This window comes from Phalangium opilio, unplaced genomic scaffold (genome assembly GCF_054372755.1).
Source record: "Phalangium opilio isolate 3A_F unplaced genomic scaffold, DU_Popi_V2 ptg000031l_1, whole genome shotgun sequence".
NCBI lineage: Eukaryota > Metazoa > Arthropoda > Arachnida > Opiliones > Phalangiidae > Phalangium > Phalangium opilio.
In genome coordinates this window covers 12,196,474-12,221,319 of record NW_028324158.1, presented here as the reverse complement: position 1 = coordinate 12,221,319, position 24,846 = coordinate 12,196,474, and the positions used below count along the sequence as shown (strand labels likewise).

At 43.0% G+C, this 24,846-nt stretch overlaps 1 protein-coding gene and 1 long non-coding RNA gene across 7 annotated transcripts in view; one reads left to right on the top strand and one right to left on the bottom strand.

The window, feature by feature from the left end:
• Positions 1–14,653, bottom strand: part of LOC149690671 (uncharacterized) — a 32,022-nt gene extending 17,369 nt beyond the window's left edge. Inside the window, exon 1 of the long non-coding RNA XR_016383780.1 lies at positions 13,982–14,653. This is a non-coding gene — a long non-coding RNA (uncharacterized LOC149690671). The remainder of the gene's footprint in view (positions 1–13,981) is intronic.
• LOC149690670 (inversin-like) overlaps positions 1–24,733 on the top strand; it is a 41,937-nt gene extending 17,204 nt beyond the window's left edge. For 2 of the 6 annotated variants that reach the window (XM_089870258.1, XM_089870259.1), the window contains 12 exons: positions 21,323–21,505; positions 21,571–21,810; positions 21,875–22,111; positions 22,194–22,394; positions 22,454–22,633; positions 22,694–23,070; positions 23,142–23,222; positions 23,287–23,383; positions 23,445–23,551; positions 23,622–23,739; positions 23,817–24,055; positions 24,589–24,733. In XM_089870258.1, coding sequence (XP_089726384.1) covers positions 21,482–21,505; positions 21,571–21,810; positions 21,875–22,111; positions 22,194–22,394; positions 22,454–22,633; positions 22,694–23,070; positions 23,142–23,222; positions 23,287–23,383; positions 23,445–23,551; positions 23,622–23,739; positions 23,817–24,055; positions 24,589–24,619 — 1,932 coding nt within the window. In that variant the 5' untranslated portion in view covers positions 21,323–21,481 and the 3' untranslated portion in view covers positions 24,620–24,733. Of the gene's footprint in view, positions 1–15,892; positions 16,235–17,466; positions 19,601–19,820; positions 21,506–21,570; positions 21,811–21,874; positions 22,112–22,193; positions 22,395–22,453; positions 22,634–22,693; positions 23,071–23,141; positions 23,223–23,286; positions 23,384–23,444; positions 23,552–23,621; positions 23,740–23,816; positions 24,056–24,588 lie in introns of those variants that run through there. The other 4 variants (XM_089870260.1, XM_089870257.1, XM_089870262.1 and 1 more) reach the window with 4 other exon arrangements.
• The last annotated feature ends 113 nt before the right edge of the window (positions 24,734–24,846 follow it).

Here is a 24,846-nt window from a genome sequence, read left to right as displayed (position 1 = left end):
CCGGGGGCTCAACCCCCTCTCTGAATAGAGAGATGCCATTCGTATGTATATATCTCACCTTTTAAAAGGAGTTAGGTAAGAGAGAGGGGGGGGGAAGAAGCGAGAACTAATTTAATATAAAGGGTGTTCGAGCGCTAGAGATAGTCTTAAAGCATTTACATTGAAATCGTCTTTTCTATCTTTTAAAACATAAGAGGGCTACTGGTGGGGCGCGGGGGTCTGACTCCACTCGTTAAGAATAGGTTAAAACTTATTTGGCTTTAATTTGGGCGTTAAAAGCTGCATCCTCCGCTTTTCTATATCTTAGTACGACGAAAACAACTCCCATTAGGGATGATACACCTATACATACCCCGAACCCCCTCGACCCCCTATGTGTTTTAAACACGTTTCGTTTCGTTCCGGGGCATGCAAACACACACACACCGTATCGCGAGGCTTGCTGGGAAATCTTCCGTAACTTCTTGTTCCCCCCCCCTCTTCTCAACCCTTTTCGGTCTCATTTCCAAATAAATGTTGTTTCATCTTAATTCATCCCCCTAACTCTAGCTCCGTCTGTACTGAGAAAACTTTTCCCTAAATGTTAAATAGTGTACCTTTATTATAAGATAAGTTAGAAAATAACGAATGTAAGACGTAGCTGGGGTATAAGGGGGCATGATCCCCCGGCTGGATCCTTCTACAGTTATTTAACAAAGTGCGAGTTAAACAAAGATATATATACAGCGGATCGCCATCTCGAAAATTAGTTACGAAAATAACGAATGGGAAAGGGTGTATGTGTAGCTGGGGGTATCACAGCCCCCCACCTATAGACGCCTGAGACGTAATTGGGGAGAAGGCCCCCCGGAACAAACCGAATTTCCCATAATTACCTGCAACTCAAATTTGTTTCCGAATTCTTAAAAGTTCTCCGCACAGTCTTTAACTTTTCCGTTGGTGAGCTAGGGATGCTGGTGTCTCTCCATCGTCTTGAAGAGTGTGGGGGGCGCGCGTGTGAATTTGTATTTAATTTGGAGCTAGTTTAGTTGGATTAAATATATCAGCTCCGTATACCACCCCGAGAAGATCTAATTTAATTATTCATTTCTGCATGCAGTGTTGCAGTGTTGGCGAAAGTGTACTGTATATATATTCTTAAGGGATAATCTAGTGTGCCGGTCGACTGCTGGTCCGTCAAAAATGAGAGCCCAGCATACGGAGATAGCTTTCTCGCGTTATCTTTAATTGTCCCGTATTGCAATTAGACAGACGCACAAGCTGTATACGATTTAGTTTTAATTTTAAAAGAGACCGGGGAAACTCTTTAATTCCTCATACGTTATTGAGTTACGTCATTTTAAAAGACTTTTAATTGTTCCTTGTACGAACCGTCGCAACTTGCGTTATATACTTTCTTATATTGTATCAAGTTTAAAATTACCTACTTAGTAATTAATCCTGACTCAAGTGATGTCCTGTCGCCGATTTATCAATTAAAACTATATTCTATTTCAATTAATTAAATTGATTTATTTTTAAGGAATGTTCTCTATCCTGAAAGATGAAATAATTTTAGGCTTTTCGTTATTGCGTAATGGCAGATTGTGTAACTTTCCCATAGAGCCTAATTAGAACTCTGCCATGACAGTATATTTTCTAGCTGATTTTTTTTTCTTTTTATAGACGCTGCCGCGCATTTTGAGCGCGGGATTCTGATGGGGCTTCCAATCAAGACATTTTTATTATTTTTGTAGCGTAACCCCGGGGGCCGTCCTGACCCCCAACAGCCATTATCATTTCCCCAATCTGAAGCCCCTTCTCATAGGCTTTTTATAATTAAAAAAGTGACGTCACCCGCTCAACCTCGCGTTTCTATTGGCTCTCGCTATCGTCCCGCAAAAATAATCAAGAAATTCTCTCGGATAGAAAAAAAAGCAAAGACCACCACCACCAGAATGATAGGCTAAAAAAAGAACTGTTCGAATCGCGACGGTTAATGGGGGTAAAGCTTGAATGGGGTTATTGAAGACTGGACACAATTTTCCATCTTCCCTAGGTTGGCTAGATTAAGCTGGTCATTTCGAACGGATGACGATCTATAGTATGGATAGAAAATCCCTTCTTCTTTGGTAAGAAATCGAAGCATTCCAAGAGTGCGACTATCCTTCGTGTCCGAAAATGCGGGTCGAGACTGACCTTAGTGGAAAGTGACCAGTAAGATTTTAGCGGGCAAACGGCCCCCGACTACTGATTGGTCAGAAGCCTGATGGACTTTCAATGTATCTTCCTCCACCCTCCCCCTTTTTGACGACCCCCTCGAGTATCTTGGCCTTAAATAGCCCCCTCCCCCCTCGACCAACCGAACCCCCCTCTTCCCTCTCCCCCTCTATATTGCCAATTACGCACTTTCTCGAAGCTACAAACAACTGGAGTTTTCTCTGTCCAGTCGCTAACCTCGAATTTAGACCCTGGCTACTTCTCTAACGAGCGGCGACATTTCTTCCCCTTTTAAAATGTATTCGGGAGCCCCGAGTGGACAGCGTTACCTCCCACCCGCCACTCCTCGTGCCAAACGGAAAGAAAAAGAAAAGATCCCAAAAAATAGGCCTATATAGTGATAAAGGTGTATGTTGGGGGTATAGTTCCCCCCTCCCCACGGGCTATCTTTTCTATAAGGATGGTTGGTGATGTGGGGTCCGGTGGGGGGAAAGAGAAGACCACTAGCCACCCGAGAAAATCGAAGACACCCAAAAAGTTTTCCTGACCCCTAACCCCACCACCTTTCCCAATAAATCTCCCCCCGGGACGCGGAAATCAATTGATGGGAGACGCCGTAGGGGCTTGACCCCACCCCTGATAGACCGGATGGTTAACCTTACTACCCCTTGCAACTAAAACCCCAAAAATTATTTAAATAACACTTGTAGTACTTAAATGCGTTAAAAAACAATTACTAATTTCGCTTTAAAATTTAACTGGTATATGTCTTAAAGGTCAAGGGTCAACCGTATCATCTATAAAGATTAGCTTGACCCTTGGAAGAAATTCTCATTGACCTCTCTGTGTCCCCCCTTCCCAGTAGCCGGGCCATCCAGACTTCATTCCCGTAAAGATATAAGGCCCGGGGACGGGGGGGGTTGTTATATACAGAACTCTCTATTGACCACTATCCCTTCCCTCCCCCAACTGTTCCCTTAGGCCAGTATATCACGCAAGCTGATGTGTGTCGGAGGGGAGGTGGTGGTGGTAGGCAGTGTCACGCGCCTATAATCAGTTTTTGTATCAGCACACCAAGAAAGGGTAGAAATTAAAGAGTTTTTGCACCCTCTACTTCCCCATAGCTCTCCAACCAAGACTGGACTGGACACCATGGTCCAACTAGGCGCTCGCTTGCTTGTCACGCTTGAAACAGAACGACCGGACCTTATATATATGTTATGGAAGCGGTGAAAGTTTGCTTTCTTCTTTGGGTGTATGGTTGGGGTTTGGGAGCTTGTAAAGAAGTTGATGGCATCTGAGGAGGGGGGTTGAGCTGACTCTAATGAGGTTTTGCTGGCGTTTTACTGTAATGAGAGACTGGCACTTAATTTTCCATTCCTTGTCCAAAGTTTATCTCCTTTTTGTTTAGGCCTTTGCGATCGAGGTTAGTACAAAATCATCTTAATTTGACAGCGGGAAAGATAGGTCTACGAGACGAAGTATTGAACTTCTGTTTCTATCGAAACCTTTTGTTTATCTGCGGGGGAACATTCTTTGATCGAAGCTATTTCTCTCTCAGTGACAGGCCCGACTAAATCATCAACCGAATCCATGGCTCCGACGTTATACAATCTTTTTTTGGCAACCGCCGGAACGAGGCCAGGGTGCTTTGGGTCCCTTGGTTAAACCCTGCACCCATAGATTCTGTTCTATTGATTACGAATTGATTGAATCCTGGGAGCGAGAGAGAGGACTGACTATAGGTGCGTAGGAGTAGGTATAGAGAAGAGAGAGTGAAAGAAAAGACGACGCCATTTGTCGAGAGCGCTCGTCTGTAAAATTCGAATGCCCACCGACCGACCCCAAGATTCTATATACATCTATAAAAGTTGGTAACATGAGGTAAACAATTTATCCATATTGTGGGCTATATAGTTTGAGTCAAGTTCAATTTATTTTGTCTCTGTGATATGGTGTTTGGGATCGATAGAAATAACTCCAGGAATTTGGCAGCCCTGTATACATTTTCACGCTCAAACGAGCACCATCCCTGCAGCCCAACGAGTTCTCTTTTCGTGGTAAGCCCGCGTTACGCGTTTAACCAATAAGCGTCATATCATACGTTACGTGTTAATCATCTGTTTCGCTAAGCCTTGGTCCTACTTAATTATGCCTTTTGTTAGTTTTAATAAAAATGTGTTAGTGGCCAAGGAGCATGCGTCTAGCGTCTTGGGAACCCTAGCTGTATTTGAAAGGAAAAGAATTAAGTTTCGGGTCGAAGTTAGGCTATAGCTTTCTGCGTAGGTGAAAGCAAAAGCAAAAGCCAAAAAAAAAAACCTCTAGAAAAATATATTGCCATGATAGGAAAACAGAGAAAGAGTTCTTAAGGGCAAGCAAAGGCTTCGTTCAAGTTGGGACCCCTGAATAATACATCTTAAAAAGGGGAAACGTCTTTAGCCATGGAATAAAAGGGTTGCCCGGGGGCTTCCACCCACGGACGGTGGGGGTAGGGTAGGGTCAGGGGGGGAGGATAGCTTTAATCCACGATGAACCCCTGATGAGCCTGAATTATTCATTGAAATACTCCTTTTTGCGGTGTTGTTAGTTCCCCGTTGTATTAAGAAACACACTACATCCCTCCCCGGTCTGGTCTCCAAATGAGAGTGGATAACTAGTTAAGGTTTTTTCCACACGGGGGCTCTAGTTACTCAACAATTCACGCCCCCTCTTTTCCTTCTTTAGTTCTTAAAAGCTTCCCTCCCCCCTTCCTATCATCAGTTCGTATTCAATTTGGTAATGAGACTACTAGCCTTTGAAAGAGCTAAGTTTAAAAAATACCATGGTAAAGAGAAAGGTAAACCGTCTGTTAAACAACTCCGAAGCGAACGAACTAAGATTTGGGAGGATTTCAACTCCGCTAGTCTGTAAAATCATGGGGAAAATTACCATTTTGTCTCCAAGAATGTAGCGTTAACGAAGGCGGGACTGTCTTAAAATATGGCAAAGGCCTAGGTCTCATCTTCCACTCGAAAAAAGGCCTGGCAACTATACGCTTTTATATCGCCGACGAATTAATGAAATGAAAAAAGAAAGGTCGAGAAGTAATTCTTCCCCGCCCCTTTTCCCCCTCAAGATAGGATTAAGTCCGAGAAAGTTTTTCCACAAATAATGCATTTAGTTAAAAGACGGGGATGAAGATTGGGAGGACAGCCCAGCCCCCCCCCCCTGACTTCCGTTTCAAAGAATCGAGGAAAAAGCTCTTTGACTCTCTCTCTGCAGTCTCTCGCTCGGCCAATTTTAATACTTAAATTGGATTCTCTATCAACTAAGGTTATAAGGGATGAACGCCAACGTCTCTCTAGAATCTTCCTAATGAATTTTAAAATAAGTTACGTGTATTTTTTACACGCCTAAATAAGTACTCTTTTCTTTGGCTTTGTCGTACAATTTCTTAAAGACGTCAATTTCTTTACAATAAATGTCTCGCAAACCTTAGAGAGTCTTATGTTGTGACTGCACAGGTGCCATGGGGCCATAAGATTCTAGAATAATAATTTAAATTATGATAAAAAAGGGGGGTAGCGGCGCGCGAGGGGTTGTCTTAATCACAAACCGCGAAATGATAAGCCGAACTCGGAATGACATAAGAGAAAGTCAAATATGGTGTCATTCTCACTTTAATGAGAGAATGGCGCCACCACGTATTGTGACATAGTGACTTGACAGCCTTACCAGATCTCTCCCTTTAAAGTCCGGACTATCCTATACTATATCATTACGTATCCATCCGCCCTAACTACCACTGAAGTGCCTATCAGTATTACGAAATGGCTACGGACTCTTTCACCCCCCCCCCCCTCCTAAGAATATATATATGTATGTATATATATATTTTTTGGACGAACTAAAAGACAAAAACCAAGTTAATTGAGTCGGGAACTTTAGGAATGAGGGATCGGACATTTCTCCAAAAAAATAAAAAAACCGACAGCCTTTCTCTGATATTGGGGTTGGGTTAGTGTTCGGAACCTTGCTGGGGGTTTAGCCCCCGTGTCACGCAGAGACGAGTATGAAAAATTCAAGCATTCATTTGGCCGCTACCGACAGGGGCTTCCTACCCCCAACCCTGCCGGCACTAAAAGGAAAAAAGTAATTACCGAAGAAGTTTCTATTCTCTCTCGTTTGCTACCCCCCCCCCCCACAGCACAGGCAAATGGCTTTTCAGAGGGAGGGGGGGGGTAACGTAGAGGGGTTTAAGTTTGATATCGGATCACTCTCCGTTGTATTATTCAGACTGCCCTCAATTTATCCATCTACTATCGGGTGGGATGCAAGGGGGTTTGGGGGAGAGAGACCCCTAATTAAAGTCTCATCTCTGGCAAAAGGGGTTCCTTTCTATATGGATGCCATTCTCTAGCTCCGGAACGACTTTTTTATCCGCTACTAAAATCGATCAAGCCCGGATATTTAGGGCGCATTTTTCTTCATTAATTCTTTCTGAACCCCCCCCCCCCTCAAATCCCCCTACCCTCCTCCCCCGGACATTAAATTTGGAATATAATCCCCTTAGGATTTATTCAACGCGGCTCAAATTGAATACCCCCCCAGCTAAAAATTAATTGAACTTTGAGCTTTCTTGGATGAAAAGCGCCATCTGTGAATGAACTTGTGAAGATTTTCATTCATTCATTTGTAGCACGCGCGAATTCATTTTGAAATGAGCGGTGCCGTGCGCGTGGTGATCGAGACCCTTCCGAGTAATGGTCAAGCTATTTGGCTGGAGGGCGAGGGGGTGGGGGTGATGGGACACGTGACTCAGAGGACCACTTTGATAAAAAGGTGTCCGCAACCTCTATAGTTCGCGGGGAAAACTGCGGGGATCGTAAAGAGCTACATCCGCAATTCAATCCGCAAGGCGAGCTTGAAGTGTCAGGCGGTACAGTGTTAAATCTTGTATTACGGGGAATGATGGAGGAGTTATTTTTGGTCAAGCGCTCTTGCTCGGCCAGTGTCCAGACGGCGGTGCGGAGGAAAAGTGGACGCGAACTTTCTCTCCTCGCATTTTGCAGTTAATGATTGAGGCGTTATACGTTTCGTGCCTAGAATGGAATGGATATATTGTCCTCTCTTTATAGCTAGAACGACGACGTGGGGTCCTTCTTGCCCCCCCCCCAGCCCCTCTCTTACCCATCCCCAAGACGAGAAGCTAGGCTATACATATACCCCCTTCGCTATTTATCGTTGATGGGTAATTTATTTGCCGAATCCAAAATGGACCAAAGCGAAGAACCTTTCCCCTTCCTGCATGGTGTTGCCATTCTTTCAAAGTCCCGGTGCACTTTTTCTCACTGTTAAAGGGAACGTATATAGGGAGTCAGCACAAGCTCGGTCGTGACGTCATAATTTTTGAAAATTAAATATCGCGGGGCGAATGAAAGTGCCATCTAGTAGATTTTATTTTTCATTTTTATCCTTTACGAGGTCCGCCATGATTGCGGAGCGAAGCTATTTGTTAACTGGGGAGAAATCCGAGTTACTCGCGTTAAAATGGTTAGGACGTGTTGTTTAAAAAGTTTTACAAGTATTAGCACGAAAGAGAAACTAAGTTTCTTCAGCATACCATGTGTGATAACTAACCAAGGTGAAAATATCAAAGAATTATCCTTGAAACGGCGTCATCTGTGGCTGAAAAAGCTAAGCCTTGGACCCGATTCAATATCGAAACATTCAAGAGTTTGTGCTAAACATTTCCTCTCTGGTTTGAAAACTTTGTCTAATTTGAATCTTAATTAATATTATGTGGGTAAATCATTTAAATTTTTAATTTAGGCGCACCTTCCCAGCTATATGATGAAACGAATCCAGACTTAATTCTTGGGGCCCTTTTGAAATTGTGCTTACAGCATGCTTACAGACTGATTGTCCCATATAAAATGTCCTATAATTTTTCAAATCGTCCAATAAAGTCCTATATTTTCAAGATTTCAAAGTAATTAGTTATAATCCCAGCTGCATGACGTTTTAAACGCAGAATTAGTGCTATCACGTTTGGTCAGATAAAAAAATCGCGGACCTCGCTCCGCTCGCTCAAAAGTTTTTTATCTTTAGTTCTCACATAATTGAATTTATACGATTTTCTAAGGTTTTTATATTAAATGATAACAATTACTTTGCATTCTGAACTGCACTCAAAAATAGCACAATTGAATGTCGCCTCAGACTTTTCATTTAAATATCGAAGCCCACAGATTGAACCGAATTATAGCACAGACCTTTAAAATATTTTTCATTATAAAAGAGAGTTTTGAAAATCTGTCATCTCTGAAAAACATTTCTTCCTACCTGACCCTTTTAAATAACTTGATTTGGTCATTTTCACTCACTTGGGTGTCTTTCTGCCGAGGGGTCGGACTTTTTTGTATTTAATCAACAATAAATAGTAAACAAAAAATTGACTTGACTTGGCCCAAAAATTAAAAATTGACTTGAAGTAGTAAACAAAAAATTAAAAATTGACTTGAAGTAGTAAACAAAACATTAAAAATTGACTTGAAGTAGTAAACAAAAAATTAAAAATTGACTTGGCCCAAAAATTAATTTTAAATTAACATTTAAGTGCTTTTGGCTTTCTTTGATCGAGTGACCTTCGTTTTACATTTCTCAGCGCGAACGATTTTTCTGCACTATTTTGACCATTCAAATAAGTAAAATCTTTTTTCTTAAGAAGGGCCAATTTTCTTAATAAAATTTATCTTTTCTCTGTATCTTTTCTTAACTTCTTCATTTAAACTCTCATAATAGCTTAACTAGCCCGACTTTGCATTCAAAGTAGCGACCTCCAATATGATCACGCCGCTCCACAAAGATGGCGGCTCAAAAGAAATTCAAATTTCGGCAAATTTGTAGCACTGCTTTAAGAGATGGCGCTAGCGTACTCTTAAACTATGACGTAGGCCGAATTTTTTTTAGTCTATAAGTGCTGACTCCCTATATGTTACTTAAAAAGGAGGGTGCACGGGTCTAAGTGTGCATGGTATTTTTAATAGGGATTTTACCTTCCCTTTAAGTATATACTATCCTCCGCACACTCGACTCTCGGTGGTGCACAAATAATCGGGAGGGGGGTTTCGTCCCCAAGCTCGGGGGGGGGGTGTAAGGGAACTTGGGGGGTAAAGTTGAAAGTTCTTTTAGGCTGCATGCTCAGCTATAGAAGAGTATTTCCCGTATTTATTTATAATTGCAATTAAGGGTTCCGAGTAACGGGTCATTAAGTAACGGTCCGAATTCGGACACTGGTCGTTTGTCTCGACCTATTTGCCCCATATCCCCTCTCCCTGTAGGGAAAACAACCCTTTCTGATGGCCGTCTGACCAAAAGGATCTTCGCTGTCATTTTAGCTTGACCTTTTACTGGCCAAGGCGGCTTAGAGTACGGGAAAAGATGGACAAAGGGCCACGCGTATCTAGAATGGTCATACTCCAGCGTTATAGGTTATAGTGTCCGGCGGTGGTGGTCAATGGTCCTTGGAAATGGGCGGAAAGGCACGAGGGGTGGGTGGGTAAGTGGGGGTCCGGTTCTTTTAGAGGCTCGTTTTTGGGCTTATCGCCCTGGCATAAAGAGTGCCCGGCTCTATGGGCCATCTCGACCTACGAGCCCTGTATTATTGGCTTCCTTCCTTGTTCCGCTAAGGTTTTCATAAATCTCTCTTCCCCCTCTCCCACCCCCTTCCTTGACCCTTAATGAGAATGGAGGGGTCGAAAAATACACCTTCAAATATTTGTATATATAGTGATCGGAAATTGGTGAGGCATAACCTTTCTCGTACGTGTCCGAGCCCTTGGTGCTTCCAATATTGTTCTAGGAGAGAGCGTACTAATTGCTTGACCTTTAACCCCCGTTGGCCGTACTTTTATGGCTTCCATCGTATAGTTCTATAGAGTCGTAATTCGACCCCTATATATTCTGCGAATGAATATTTTTCTAAGTTCTTGGGTAAAAATGGAGCGCTTTCGTGGGCTATAACACGTTTTTCTTGTTTGTTTTTTGAAAGAGTAAGTTATATTAAGTGATTGGCTCATTCTCGTTTTTGTATGGAATCCCAGCATCGGTTGTTTTTCAGTCCATCTGGACAGATACTTTTTACAGGCGAGACTAATTTAGTCTGGGGACAAAAACCAACAAAGTTTGTGTTTTGTTTTGCACAAATAATTAATCGGTGACGAAACCTTACGTAAACAGCGACCATAATAAAAATACGTTCACGCGCTTTAACCGCTCATTTCCTGCACGAGTAGAATATCGTATGCGTCCACAGACCTCAGTCAAGAAAAGACACAAACTTTTTCTTCGCATGCTGCAGTTGAAAACTCTACTTTGTTTATAGTATAGTGGTTCCTAATCCTTTCTACGCGGGGAGAGAATCTCGAGTCGGTTGCGGCTCGTGGATATAGCTAAATAATCAGGCAAAAGCCTACAGTTCCCCCCGCCGCCGGCAGTCGATGGGTACAAACTTTTATCCCGCTATCCTCATTTAAGATAGGCATTATAGCCGTTGCGTTTCTTCTGTGCAGGGGCTAAACCCCTTTTACCCCCGGACGGCCGCTAATACGTAGAAACTTTGTTTTGGCGTTTCCCAACTCGTACAATCCCTTCTACTAATTACTGGGCTTGGGAGGAGAGAGGGGGGAAGGGCACCCTGTGGAGGGGCAGTGCCCAACTATTTCTGACTATAGCCACCCAAAACTAGAAAGAAAATCCGTTCGAATCGTTCTAGTTAATCCAGGGTTAGGGTACGCCTACACTGAGAAAATAGTAATACAGGCTTGGTTTGTAAAATATTCCCAACTTGAAGTCCCTTACTATAGTCTAAAGTGTTTTTACTTTACTATATAAACTTCCATTGATAGGGGGCGCTACTGAAATGGGCCTTTGTCAGCCTTTTCCCGCATTAACTGTGAAAACGCGAATGTTGGGGATGATCACATTCTAGTCTTTTATATCAAAGGGTTCTGATCGGGGTTTGGGGGGTGGGTAGAACTAGGTAATTACCGATCTCCATTAAAAGTTTTCCTCGAGTTGAGGGGTCGAACATAACCCTATACAGACGCTGTTACAATCTTCGAAAGAACAATCCCCTCTTATGTACAGATAGCCAAATTTAATACCTTCTTATGTTGTAACTGGTACGAGTGAATGTATATTTGGTAATCTTGGAAGAGAATAAACGGAGAGGATTCCTGGCCCTTTTTTGGGGGCTAGAAGAGGATGAAAATCATTTCTTTTAGGTCTCTTGACACTCGTTTTAGTTTGGCCACTCATTTTTCTCGGACCCTTAACCCTATATTGAATTTAACCCTTCCTGACCCCGTCTTCAAGACGCCATGGAAAAACCCTCTTGATAATTGAAATATTTTGCGGCTATTTTTAAGACCTTTCTTAATTTTCCAATTTAATTATATATCCCATAGCGAATTAAGAAAAAAGAATAATTGGAGATTTTTGCGGGGTTGACAATTTAAGCTATAAAGTCATTTCAATCTTGGAAGATTTTAAATTCGAAAGCTTTCTTTGGTTCTTTTCAACGACGACGATCATTTAAGAGCGTTTAAAAGAAGCTCGAAAAAAGTCTTAAGAGAAGCTAGGGTGTGGGGAGGGGTTCTCTTGTCTTAGGAGGGGGGGGGGAGACTTTAAAAGGTTCGCGCCCAACGCCTAGTTCAACATCCGAGACGTAGGAAAAGAGCGCGAGAAATTTGATTAAAAGAAAATGGGGCCCCCCAAGAATCCTCTCAACTTCTTTTAAAACGGCTACAGCTCTCTTTCTATTTAACTAACGCCCTAAACTCGTGATCGTCAGCTCGGGCTGCTTTTCCCGCTCGCCCCAAATCGAATCCGCAGCACCCGAGGCTCGAGATAAAAAGTTCTCCAAGCTTCGATGCTCCTACATGGTGCTTTTTAAAAAGTTTCCAAGGGATCACGAGCGTCAGATGGCTGGCTGGTTATAATTTTAAAAGGACGAGTACATCACGCCTGGTCCCTGTCTTGACCCCGCGTGAACAAACTCTTTCAGTTTCGTTTTGAAAAATGTCGCCGTTTAGCGACAAAAACGGATTCGTGCTTTTAAGGGCCCGAATTTCCTTTAAATTTAGGCTTCGGACAGGGGTTTTAACGTCTATGGAACTAGAAGTCTGGCTGGGGAAGCGATGGCTTTGAGAGTGAGAGTGAGAGAGAGAGAGAGGGCGGTCTATTGCCCACCCGACCCGCTTTAAAACGATTTTAAAGTCATTAGGATTATAGGAGGAGATGTGGGTGGGTCAGGGGTACACCCCCCAATAATTGAGGCAGCCCTTGGCGGTTAGATAAGTTTTAAAGGGGGCGACAAAACTCAGTTGCTCTCAAAATTGATCGGCCACTTTACAAAACTAAAAGGTTTATCGTCTATTAAATCAATTCCTTCCAATATTTTCCGCAATTCGTCTCTCAACATGGCGTCCCCCTCGTGCAAAACAAACCAAAATAAGAAAAAACAGTTAGAAACACATCAATGTCTTTTCTTAAGCCTCGGACTAATTTCTTAAAATTAATTTAAAATAGTTTAAAGTTATACTCCGAAGCTCGCGATGTTAAGATTAGTATATACACTGGAGTATTGCGGTGAAATGTTTTACAGGGGCTCGTAGAAATAACATAGGATTGATTCAGCCTGAAGTTCGGCTTCTCTCGGAGAGAAAAGTTTAATAAATAATTTTTTTTTTTTTTAGTTTCAAATCTGATAAAATGACTTTGAAATAATGGTAGGTCTGAGAAAATTTCTTTTAATTAAGAGTTGGAAGTAAGAGTCGGACAAAGGAATGTACCGGTCATCACCTCGGGGAGGATCGAGTCCGGAGCTTCGCGGCTGGCCCTTAGTTTTCTTCTAATTCCGCGGGAAAGTTAGAAGCTTTCGCGCCATTTATTTAGGCCTAAAAGTATGTTGTATTCTTACTCGGGTTTCAACTGAATGCGATATAGTTATTATTTCTAGGGCGGATAAAGGAAATGGTGTCGTTCTGTCGGTCGGGCTCATTGGTGGAGAAATTAATATTTCAAAGGCCGTCCCCTAGCGGTCTTGGGCTTCATCCGGGCAAGTGGGGCTCCGGCCGCCTCCCCGTCATAAAGGAGACTGCGCGCCATAATACCCAGACAGCAAAATGGATTTATGTATCTATCATACTGCGGAATAGAAGCGGTCGTTTTAGAAAGGGTGGGGGAAGGAAAAATCGAAGCTTCATACTTAACCAATCGGAAGGAACCCCAAAAATAGCTTGTATTAATATTTATTTATCAGAAAAATTAAAATATTTTCAAAGGCTTAAATTAAGAATGACTATTATTTTATCCTCATATTGATAATATAAATATTTTTTATGACAAGAAGATACTTGGTTTTCGTTATTAAAAACATTCCGCCCATTTTTGCCGCCCCCCCCCTTTTCGTTATACATATCGCGGCTCGCGCATCCATACTTCAGATATGCTTCCCATCCCTGGTCCCCCCCTCCCATAGTCGAACCCCCTCGCAAGCCAACCAGGGGCTTTCCCCCCCCGGCTTTATGTTTCCATCCCACCCTTCATAAGGTTATGGACCAATACGGAACGGATTCTCTCTGCCAGTACAGAGAAATTCTCTCTCTCTCTCTAAGGGGTTTTTTCCCCTCTACCCCCTGACCCCTGAAGGGGGAAAAGCGCGTGTTCCTATTTTCAGCCTCTGAAAATCTTCTCTTATTCGACATAAGGTCGTCATAACATAAAGAGCCATCCTTACCTTTGGCCTTCTTCTTTCTCTCTTGGTATTAAGAGACGAAGAGATTCCATCCCTGCAATTGAGATTTTTTTTTTCCTTTCGAAGAGAATTTTTAGAGTCAGATGGAATATTTTTTTTCTTCACGAAAATTCTGAAAATTTTCAGGCACCGATTAGTTAAGTTCCGTTTGTAACAGTTTCGGGGGATGTGAATTATTATTATGTTTTTCTAATTGTTAAACGCAAGTTTTTAGCATCTTCGGGGGCGACTTAGAAACGCGGGGGTCCGGCTTCTTCGAATTCTAGTTTGAGTCTGGGGCCGCCAACCCCTCTAAAATTCTACCGGAGACTTTGGGGTTTTTTTTTCTTTTTTCATTCCTTTTTAGACTAAGGAGCCAGGAAAAAAGTCTGAACTCTCTTCGGAGTTTGGCCGAGAACGAAAAGCTTTTAAAGCGGGGCCGAGGGGTCCGTTTTCGGGGGGACAGACGCTGGGTGGGGTGTGGGGTGGGAGTTGGGGCTAAGGCCTTTTTTTTTTCGTCGAGTGCAGCCACGACGAACGCTGACTGGGCGGAGGAACTCTCTTTTCTAGATAGAAAGGGCTCCCGAACTAAGAAAGCGGACCAACATTAACATGCACGAATCGATGGGATTCTATAAGAGAGGGCCACCCGGCATGCTAACTAGCCAACCCCCACTCCCCATCTCCACCAGAACACCCCCGCCCGTGGGGGAAAGCCCCCCACTACTTACGTATAAAGAGAGAGAGAGAGAGAGAGAGAGAGAGAGAGAGAGAGAGAGAGAGAGAGAGAGAGAGAGAGAGAGAGAGAGAGAGCGAGAGAGAGGCGTTCTTAGCTAACTCTCTCCGAGCTCGGACAAAAGACTAGGCGACCAACCCACCTAGGAGTGCTAACACTTCACACAATTACCTGAAGTTGAAGCAACATCCAGATTAAAGTGTCCAAACAACTCCTGGGGTTGCAGTTTATCTGAAACATATTTCACTTGGAAATTATTAAACTGAAATTTCGCCAATATTTATTTCCAAGAACCCAAATAAGAACTGTGAACGTTCAGTAATAGAATCGGGTTGTAACTCATTCCTTGAACCATTATTTCAAACGCGTTCCTTCACGAATTACCCCTATCCATCTTGGAAAGAAGTTAACAGCCCCAATACCAAAGTATGAGGTTATGTGTATCTAATATCATCTATGAATGTAAGGATGTTTTACAACCAGAAAAGGATTTGAATTCAACTCCAGGTTCCAGTGATGGTAGTGTCTCTCCTAGTCTAGTTTTGGGGGAGGGGGTATTTAATTCCCCCTGTTATAGCGATTCGTCCCCCCTCCCCCTCTGCCGCGAACCACGGATGCGGGTTGGCCTTAAACTCTTCCACTAGAAGTTAGTTTTAGTCTTGGGCCCCCCCCCCCGGAGAAGCTAGCTGGCCTAGTACTTTTCCTAGGCTAAAACTAACTCTAGCCTCCGGAGGGAGAAGCGCCTTTTGTAAGGTTAAAGCGCCTATAGGCAAAAAGGCAATTGCCAGGGGAATAGCCCCCCACACACTCCTTCCTTTCCTTCAGTAGAAAACTCTCTTTTCCCGACAACTCCGAGAGAGAGAGAGAGAGAGAGAGAGAGAGAGAGAGAGAGAGAGAGAGAGAGAGAGAGAGAGAGAGAATCCGCGCCGCAACTTTCCTCCTTTTTTCCTAGAAGCTTCTATCCTCTCCCTCACGCCTCCCCCCTCCGGAAAAAGGTCGGAGGTTGTACCCCCCCCCCCACCTTAGTATATTATTCTTTCGCCAAGGTAAGATAGGGCCCAGGCACTTTCCAATTTTTAGCGCCCCTAGATGAGACGATTTAGGGATAAAACCCCGTAAATTGAAAATCGCGCCATTGAATTGATAAAGAATATCATCGTTTCAGTCAGCTCCTCAAGCATCTCATCTTTCCATCGGTCGTTTCGCGATTTGACTATGAATCTGCTCTATGAAAGGCAAAGAAGATGAGGGGGAACCAAAATCTCCAATAGCGCGTGCATGCAGCTTGCTTCTATCCCCATCTCTTTGGAATTCCCCTCAGTGGCAGTGTTTAAGGAAATACGGGACTCTTTTTACCAGCAACCAAGCTTTCTTAAATAGAGAAAAGGGAAAATGGGGAGATCCACACCGCGACTTACGCATCTTCCTAAAGCCCAGCCTATATGGAAAGAAAAAAAAAAAAAAGATACGTCAGACGAATTTTGAGAAAGAAAATGCATTTATGCAAAAATGGCCAATACGTGAGTACTCAACTAAAAAATAAATAAATAAATACCATGGCCATATGTATTATTATTTTTAGGGGACTTTTGTTGCCCCGATTTCCTCTCCTTGGGTTATGGGATTATCCTTATAGCTCTCATTTTTAATTTGTTTCTTTTATAATGGATAACGTCAAAGATGGCTTCGGAGCTATAGGTGCAGCTTTTGGTCATTCATCCAGTAGCTTTGTTTCACGCTTTTTGCGTCTCTCTCTCTCTCTCTAGTTCTCCCACTCTTGGGGGGGGGGCTTTTAAGAAGACGTTTAATTTCCGGTCCCCTGACTGGCTCCGGAAGGAAGCCAGCAGGCACCCCCGTAAAAAGCTATAGGGATTATTGCTATCGCTTATTGAGAAACTGCCTCGAATCGAGCATCTCTATATACCTCTTATTGGTATACACCGCAATTTTTGCCTCCCCAGCATCGACGACGACATCAGGGAACTCCGCTCGTTCGCCCCTTTGTTTTACAAGTTTAAACTTGTTTTAGTTTTTGGGTCTGTTGCTAGGGTGGGGCGGGGAGGTTGGGGAAAATAGGCCCACCAATCCCTAACGCCCAGCATTCTCTTTACGTGCATGTAAGGAACACCGAACTATGAACCCGACATATTCCTTGATCAACATGCATTTTTTGTCCCTGGTTAATTAGATCAATAAGTGCTGCCAACTCTCTGGGTGCGAGCTTTTAGATCGTGGGTCCATTTATCGAATGTTTACTCCACTGTCTATAATTACCCCATCACCCCTAGTTGCTTCTGAGTTAAAGGCTCAGTGACTCGTTGCACTATCCCTTCAAATGGTCTTTCGGTGTCGATTTTGGAGTTAAAAGGGATGGGTGATCATTTATTAAACTTATTCCATCATAAGTCATCGGGAAAAGGGGGTTAGTGAGTCCCGGGATTGTCCCTATCTCCACTATATACCTCTTTTCTAACTGTCTCTGGCGGCTTCACTAATAAATCTAGAGTGTCTTCGGGATGAAACGATTCATCACGTTTCCGAATTATACTATAGGCGCCTTTTACACTTCCCCCCAACTACCCTCCCCCAGATCCCGTTTAGGTCTCAGTACCCACGTGCTCTCATGATTTTAAAGAGAGAATTGAAGTTATCTTTATGTCTTTGGATGCTTATTTGCAGGAAAATATAATTTTCATTAAAATACTATTACTACAATTTCGACATAGACCAAAGCGAGTGAAAACTCGACCAAAGCGGGCTCTGTGAAAACTCGACCAAAGGCAAGAGAGAAGTAAGCCTTTTAAAAGGAACAGTGTAGGAGCTCTAGCTCTATCTTTTGATCCTTGGTAGAGCCGTAATGATGATTAATATGTTCCAGCGGAAAAGATGGGACGTTCTGCAGAGAGCTATAGAATGACAAATTAGCTATAGCGTACAAGGACGCTTTTGGACATGCGCGTTTAGCTATAATTCTACATGTAAATCTCATTTTGATGTATAATATTGACTTCCTTGTTGTGATAAAATTTTAGGCCAGTACGAGTGCAGGCTAGAAGTATGAATACTCTTTAAAATCCAAATACTATACTTATAGATTGTTTGGAAACTGATTATACGATTGTTTCTTTGGTCAACTTTCTTTCGGTGGACAGGGAGATCTCCCTCTCTCTCTAGCATACATCTCTCTTTTTTTGAGGCCATAAATGTCCCATCGTCTTTTTAAAGGATATTAAATGGGGCTGGGTTAGGTTGGGGCGTACGTGGAAAACAACGAAAGGTACTTATAGCGTGCGGCGGGAGAGATTTTGGCCATTTCGGGGGGCTATTCCCCCTTCCCCCCTCTCTACCGCGTAATAGTATTTGCCTGCGACCATACCTCGTGTTTTCTACTATAGAAAGAAATAAGAGAGAGAGAGAAAAAGTTGAAATATTTTTTGGGGAATGGGATGACGGCACTCTCAAGAGAAGAGCCAATTCGTGTTTTTTCGTCTGCACTAAAACTAGAACGGACTTTCTCTTTCTCTCTCACGTCCTCTAACACCCTGGCAACACCAAGCCCCCATTGTACCAGTATTTTAAACCAAGGGGACCCCCACACACCAATTCACGTACCTTTTTAAATTTTAATATGGCTTACATTACCTATAGGCGTGTGTAAGATTTATTGAGTGAATCACCCCTCGTTTAGAAACGGAAAGAAATAAAATGAAATGGTTTGAGCTTTGAAATGAAAAGGACAAATTGAAATAAGATTAGTAAGGGAAGTAAAAAGTGGATTGACCAGTGGGCAGTTTTTTTGTTTAAAAAATCTCGGTATTTCAATTATATGTTTTTTTAATAGGGTATATGTATTATGTTACCTTAAAAGAAAAAAATAATAATTTAGAGGCATTAAGAAATTGTTTGGGGTCAGTTGGGTGAACCTCTTCGGGTTAAAAATAAAGATCTAGGCCTTAGATGAGAAAGTGACCGGGGTGAAATAATCGTCATCGCTAAGCGCCCGAATCTATTCCTTCATTTCTTTGACAAGACTGAATGCATTCATTCCTACTATGAATATTCAACACCAGGATTTAACTGTTGAAAATTGCCCAAGAGACGTGCGAATGTATTTATTCTTCCCAGGCATATTGAACTATAATATATTTCGAAGGTAGCTACGTCAATCGTTATTGACTATTCTCCGCAGTGCCAAGAATATTCTTGAACTAAGGGAATCTTTGAAAATAAGAGGAAGTAGAAGTTATCTTCGTCACTTCCGGGGCAAAGAGTATATATATATATAGGCGTGCTCTTCTCTTAAATATTCAAGTATGTCTTTCGACAGGTTTTCTCCATCAAGATTCTGGTCCCCCAGGGGGGGGGTAGGACAGGACGGGGGGAATAGAGTTGGGGAAACAAACACACTCTACTAGGTTGGGAGCGGTGGGGGGGGGACTATTCACGGACACTGGACACGTACCTCTCTCTGGCTAGCTTTTTCCTCTTCTTCCATTCTATGAAAGCATCCGGCCAAGAAGACTCTATGGATCCCCGCACTCCAAAGAGCGAGAGCGAGAGCGAGAGAGAGAGAGAGCTTCATGGCTAACCGAGATTATTCCCTTTCCCCATCGGATCCCCTTCTCAAAACCATTCAAGCTTTTTCCCCATAAAACTTGTTCTTTATACACTTCGGCCTCCAATCTCCAGTCGTTCCTTTCTCGATAGTGGAGGCATGCACTTTCTCTCCTTAGTATTCTTTAAAGGTACCTTACCATAGCGGGAATCCTAGCTTTTTTTAAAGTGGGATAGACATAACGCGAGCGCAACTTCATTTTAATCCTTTTTTCCCCCACATTACGCTACCATGAAAAGTAGAGTGGAAGGAGAAAGTTTGTAGAAATATCGTGAGATTTTTTTTTATTACAAAGCTTGGAATAATAATTAAATAATTTGAAATAGCTTTCCTAAAACAGGTAAAATCCCATTGATCGCTTAGGTACTTGTACTTAGACTAGTGTCACCCAGTTTAGTCTCAGGGCCTGCTACTGCCACCGAGACTGCATGGGCTTGACCACGGTGACCACCGACCATATATATATATATATATATATATATATATATATATATATATATATATATATAAAGCATTGCGAGATTGAAACGTTTTTAGATGAAAGCTATTCCAGTCTCCTCCTCTAGAGTGGACAGGTGTCCGAGCCGGCCTTTATATATATATACACGGTATGGGCACCTAACGAAGCGACGAAACGCTTTTAGTCCCAAATCGAAACTCAGACACTCACTCTAGCGGAAACTTTTTAAAAGTACAAGCTCCGAGAATTAGAACAATTCACCCTCCCCTCCTTCCCTTTACAGTCTGTCTCTCTTTTTCTCGTTCTCTATCGTCTTGATGGAAGGAACTGGACATACCTGGGCGACGTAAGTAAGAAGCCAAAGAGATCTCGAGGAATTAGCCCAAGAAGACCTTAACTTTCTAAGCGAGTTTCCGAACTTAACAAATAAATCTCGTTTCAAGCTCCATTGTGTCGCGTATAATTATTATAAAGTGGTGCTACCTATAGGATAGTGCAGACATACCTACCAACGGAAGTTGCCAATGGCCAAGCGCACCTTGATTGACACGCCTAATGAGGCGCTCAAAATTTAACCTTCGTTTCCCCTCTATCTCTCTTTGCGTGGTATAGTCTTTAAGCCACGAACCCCAAGAGGAAGAACCCCAGTGTAATCTTACTAAAATAATAAAACGGAATAATTTAAGGGAAAAATTCAATATGTTTTTCACGCCAAGAATGTCACTGACTTGGCAGGCGGAGTGAGTGTATCTTTACTTTGGTTAAAAGGCGCGCTGCTGGTTCTTGCAAGACTCTAGAAATACTAGAGGGGAGGGGGGGAATCGATAAACGATCGCTTTAGTAATCGCTTTTCGGATTAAGCAGGTGGTGGTCGAAATGAAGGGGACGGGGAGACAGTGACGGGGGGCGTACTCTTGGAAATCGCCAGTCGAGACGCATGATCTTAATCCGCGATAAGGAAAGCCTCTCTCTCTATCCCAATGACGGGGTAGGAATAAAAAAAATCCCAACTCATGTAGGTAAGGGCAAATGTCCATTAGCGGAGGTCACGAACGACGTGAAATTTTAAAAGGGCTCTCATTAGAGCTCGCTTACGCCCGATTGCGATTGCCAGACTTTTTTTAAGACAATTTGCTCTCCATTACGACAAATTGCGTTTCTATATAGACGTTTACTAGGATATTCCACGGTGGAGTTAGAAAAAGCAATTTCTAATGGTGGCACTTTACGTACGTATTAAGTATTCGGCGGCGGCGATAAAGGGACTCTTAGATTTAGAATGATGAAGAAGAAATACCGCCCGGATATTACGAGCCAGATCTTCCTTCTATTATTAGATTGATCATTTATCTTCTAGCGGAAGTACTAAAGCTTCCAACGATCTTTAATATCGGCCTATCTCCCCTTATTGAATCCGTTATAAGTAAATTCAAGAGCTTATTCCCCATACGCGCTTTCCAAATGTAGTTAAATTATAAATGTAGGCCTACAACTTCAAATTCCAATATGGCGCCTTTCTGAAAATATATTTAGGATCCTGAGACTCTAGCGCCATCTAAAAGCTTTTAGGCGCACTTGATAAGGGAAAATCCACCAGGATCCTTTTCAAATCTCAAATAACATCGTGCGCTTCGGCTTCTGTAACGTTTTTCACTAATATTTCACGGCTAATATCGAAAAGAATGACTTAAAATGGAGGAAGGATTCTATTTGACCGTAAGTTACGAGATGTCATATCTGATTGTAGTATAAATTAGATACGAATAACGTATCATACGCAGTCTGGGTGCGGAAAAATCCATAGCGCCGCTTTAAAGTCCGAAAAATTACTAAAGAAGATCTTGTCTTCGAATTCCTCGGCTCAATTACTCGAAGAGAAGGACGGGTTCGGTCGAACGCCACTTATTTACGCCGTTTTGGGAAATAACGTGGAAAACGTCAAGAGTCTCTTGTTGGCTGGAGCTCAAGCCGACAACGGAGACGCCTTTGGACAGACACCATTACATTGGGCGGCTTTTAAGGTAATTTGGCCAAAGGTTGGAGTGTCCATTGGGCTTCGTTGACGGAATATGAATCTTTCATCAGGGTTATTACGAGTGTTGCAAAGTGTTATTAGCTGCCAAAGCTCGTTGGAAGAGAGGGGACAATGAGGGAGTGACTCCCCTGCACCTGGCGGCCAGAAATGACAACCCCAAATGCCTGCGACTCTTTTCCCAAGAAGCCCCGCAAAATTACGATTTAAGAGACAAGAGGAAGAAAACTCCTTTGCATTGGAGCGCCGCGAAAGGCAATATTCAACATTTAAAAATATTATTAAAAATGGTACCAAATCGCGACCCAAGTCCCTTTACTTTCTGGTTGAAAGACGTTACCCCCTAAGAGAAAACGGGTTTTCTCCCATTAGGACGCTAACGTCAATATTCCAGATGCCGAGGGCAAGACTCCTTTGCATTGGGCAGCCAGTTTGAAAAGTGAACGGGCGGTGGAATGTGTGGAAGCGCTCTTGGAAGTTTCTCCTAGCGTCATTGGATGGCAAGATTATCAAGGACGAACCGCCTTGCATTTGGCAGTCATTGCAGGAAGCCTAAGAGTCGTTGACGTTTTGGTAGATCATTGGTAGAACTATAATGGTTCCGAGTGACTCTAATGACCAAGGCATTTTAGAGTCAATCAGGGAAATGCCTGGATCTATTAGACAACTGGTTTCGCAGCTCTTTGCACTGGGCTTCTTTGTTGGGCTTCACCGAAAAAGTCTGCCTGCTCTTGGACAGGCGAGCCAATTACTTAACGAGAGACGCCGCCGGCGCTACCGCTTTGCATTACGCCGTCAAAGGAAACAATTGCGTGCGTTTCATCCACCCCTTTTATATCACCAAGCCTTTCATTTCTTTCGCGTGTTTTTAGGAAACGGTGGCGGCTTTTCTTTCTCGCAGTTTTGTGGTAGACGAGGCGGACAGTAACGCGGATACGGCCTTTCATTGGGCGGCCGCGCTAGGGTCCAAGCGTCTCTTAAACGTTTTCGCGCAACGCACTTCCTTCTCTTTGTCACTTGTCAATAAGAAAAATATCTCGGCCCTTCATATGGCGTCGTATTGGGGTCACTCTTCTTGCGTGGATTTGCTCTTGTCTTTGGGTTGCCATTGCGAGTGTCGTTCCGCCAATGAGATGACCCCCTTATTGACGGCTGCCGAGATGGGCAAAGCCAAAGTAGTAAAGGTTCTAATTGAGAAAGGGGCTAACCTTTTCGCCACTGATAGTGAGGGACGCACGGCCCTCCATTGGTAAGTCCCTCCCCCCCGCTCCCGTGTTAGACACGCGCGCGTCATTTGCTTATGATCCTCTTTGGTATTAGCGCTTGCGTAAGAGGACACGCTTTGGTTTGCCAGTACTTGACGCGGAATGGTATTTCCATCAACCAACAGGATCGATTTGGGTTAAGTTCGTGGTCTTTGACGCCCTTAGGCCCTTAATCGAACCGTTGATTGATTTCCCTGTAGATTCACGCCTCTTCATTATTGCTGTTTGAAAGGCTATGCCAATTGCGCTTCCATTCTCTTGGAAAATGGCGCCAATCCCCTTCTCCTTGATAATCTGGTCAGTTCAAGGGTCAATAACGATTAAGAAACGTTTAGTAATTATTTTAGAGTTAATTTAGGGGTATAGCGCGTTACATTGGGCTTGTTTGAAAGGGCGGCGGGAAATGGTTAGACTCCTGATAGAGAGGGGCGTCGCGACAAACATTTTGGCCAGAAACCAAGAAGGGTAAATTTAATATTCATCCTTGAAGTAAGTTAATACGCCAGATGAATCGTCTTACTATAATTTTGGTTAGAAAAACTCCATTGGATTGCGCGTGGAAGAAAGATCACAAAGAAATTGTGTCTTTTTTGATTTCGCGGGGTGCTCTTACCGCCGCGCAAGTCTGCAACGTGGCCGCTAAAACTATTCAGGTACCCTGGCCTGGAGAGTCGTTTCTTTCCCCTCCCCCCCACCCCCACAAAATGATGACGTTGAATTGTTTGTTTAGAACTACTATAGACGATGGAGTAAAGCGCGTTTTAATAGTTCAGTTGTGGTGGAAAAAAGCGGGGATTATGACTGTCCTCACGGAGACATCTCCCTCAAGGCAATTGAAAATAACGAAAAGAGCAGCGCGACTCTTTGCCCGTTTTGCTCTCAAACAGTTCCATCTCGTTTGAGCCCCGCGCTTCCTAAAGGGATTCTCAGATACGTAGCCGCTGTCATTATTCAGAGAGCTTGGAGAAGGTTAGTGTACCCCTTTTCAATCCACCTTATTCCCTTTCGCCGGAAGTTAGGCTTAGCTCGGGATTCATGGGGGTGATAGCCAGGGCCGGAAATAAGCACAGGACACTGGACATTGTCCAATAAAATATCAAAATGTCCCATAATTTTGTTAAAAACTAAGGGGGTCATTGGACAGTTTGACCAATACATTTTCCGAAGTTTTGATAGCTTGACTATGGAGATGCGCTACTATTTTTACACACTCCAGTGGACAATGTCCTATAAATTTTCCAATCAAACAGGGGATCAATGGGCACATGTCCTATAAGAAAATTTTCTTATTTCCGGCCCTGGTGATAGCGGGAAGAAATTGGTCTGTCGTCTGCTACATAAGCCAAAAATATATACTGTAGCGGACGACAGACCAATTTCTTCCCGCTACTCACCCCCATGAATCCCGAGCTAAGCCTAACTTCCGGCGAAAGGGAATAAGGTGGATTCCAAGGGGTTCCACCTCAAAACATAATATTCCTCAACTTACGTAATTTATCAAGGTTTAAAATGACAAAAGTGCAAGCGGTTTGATGCGTAGCAAATGGATATCTTTGCCTGAATAAGTCTGCATTCCCTATTGGCACCAGGGCAAACTGTTTTGTAAAAGTTTATGGTCATCTTAATAAAATTACCGTTGTATCAAAATAGGCTTGATTTTTGAACCCTGACCAATACCTTTGCTTCATTCTTCTACGTTAGCGAATAGACCGAGGCTAACTAGTAACTTTTTGTCGCAGGCGGCGTAAAGCCGTTTAAAA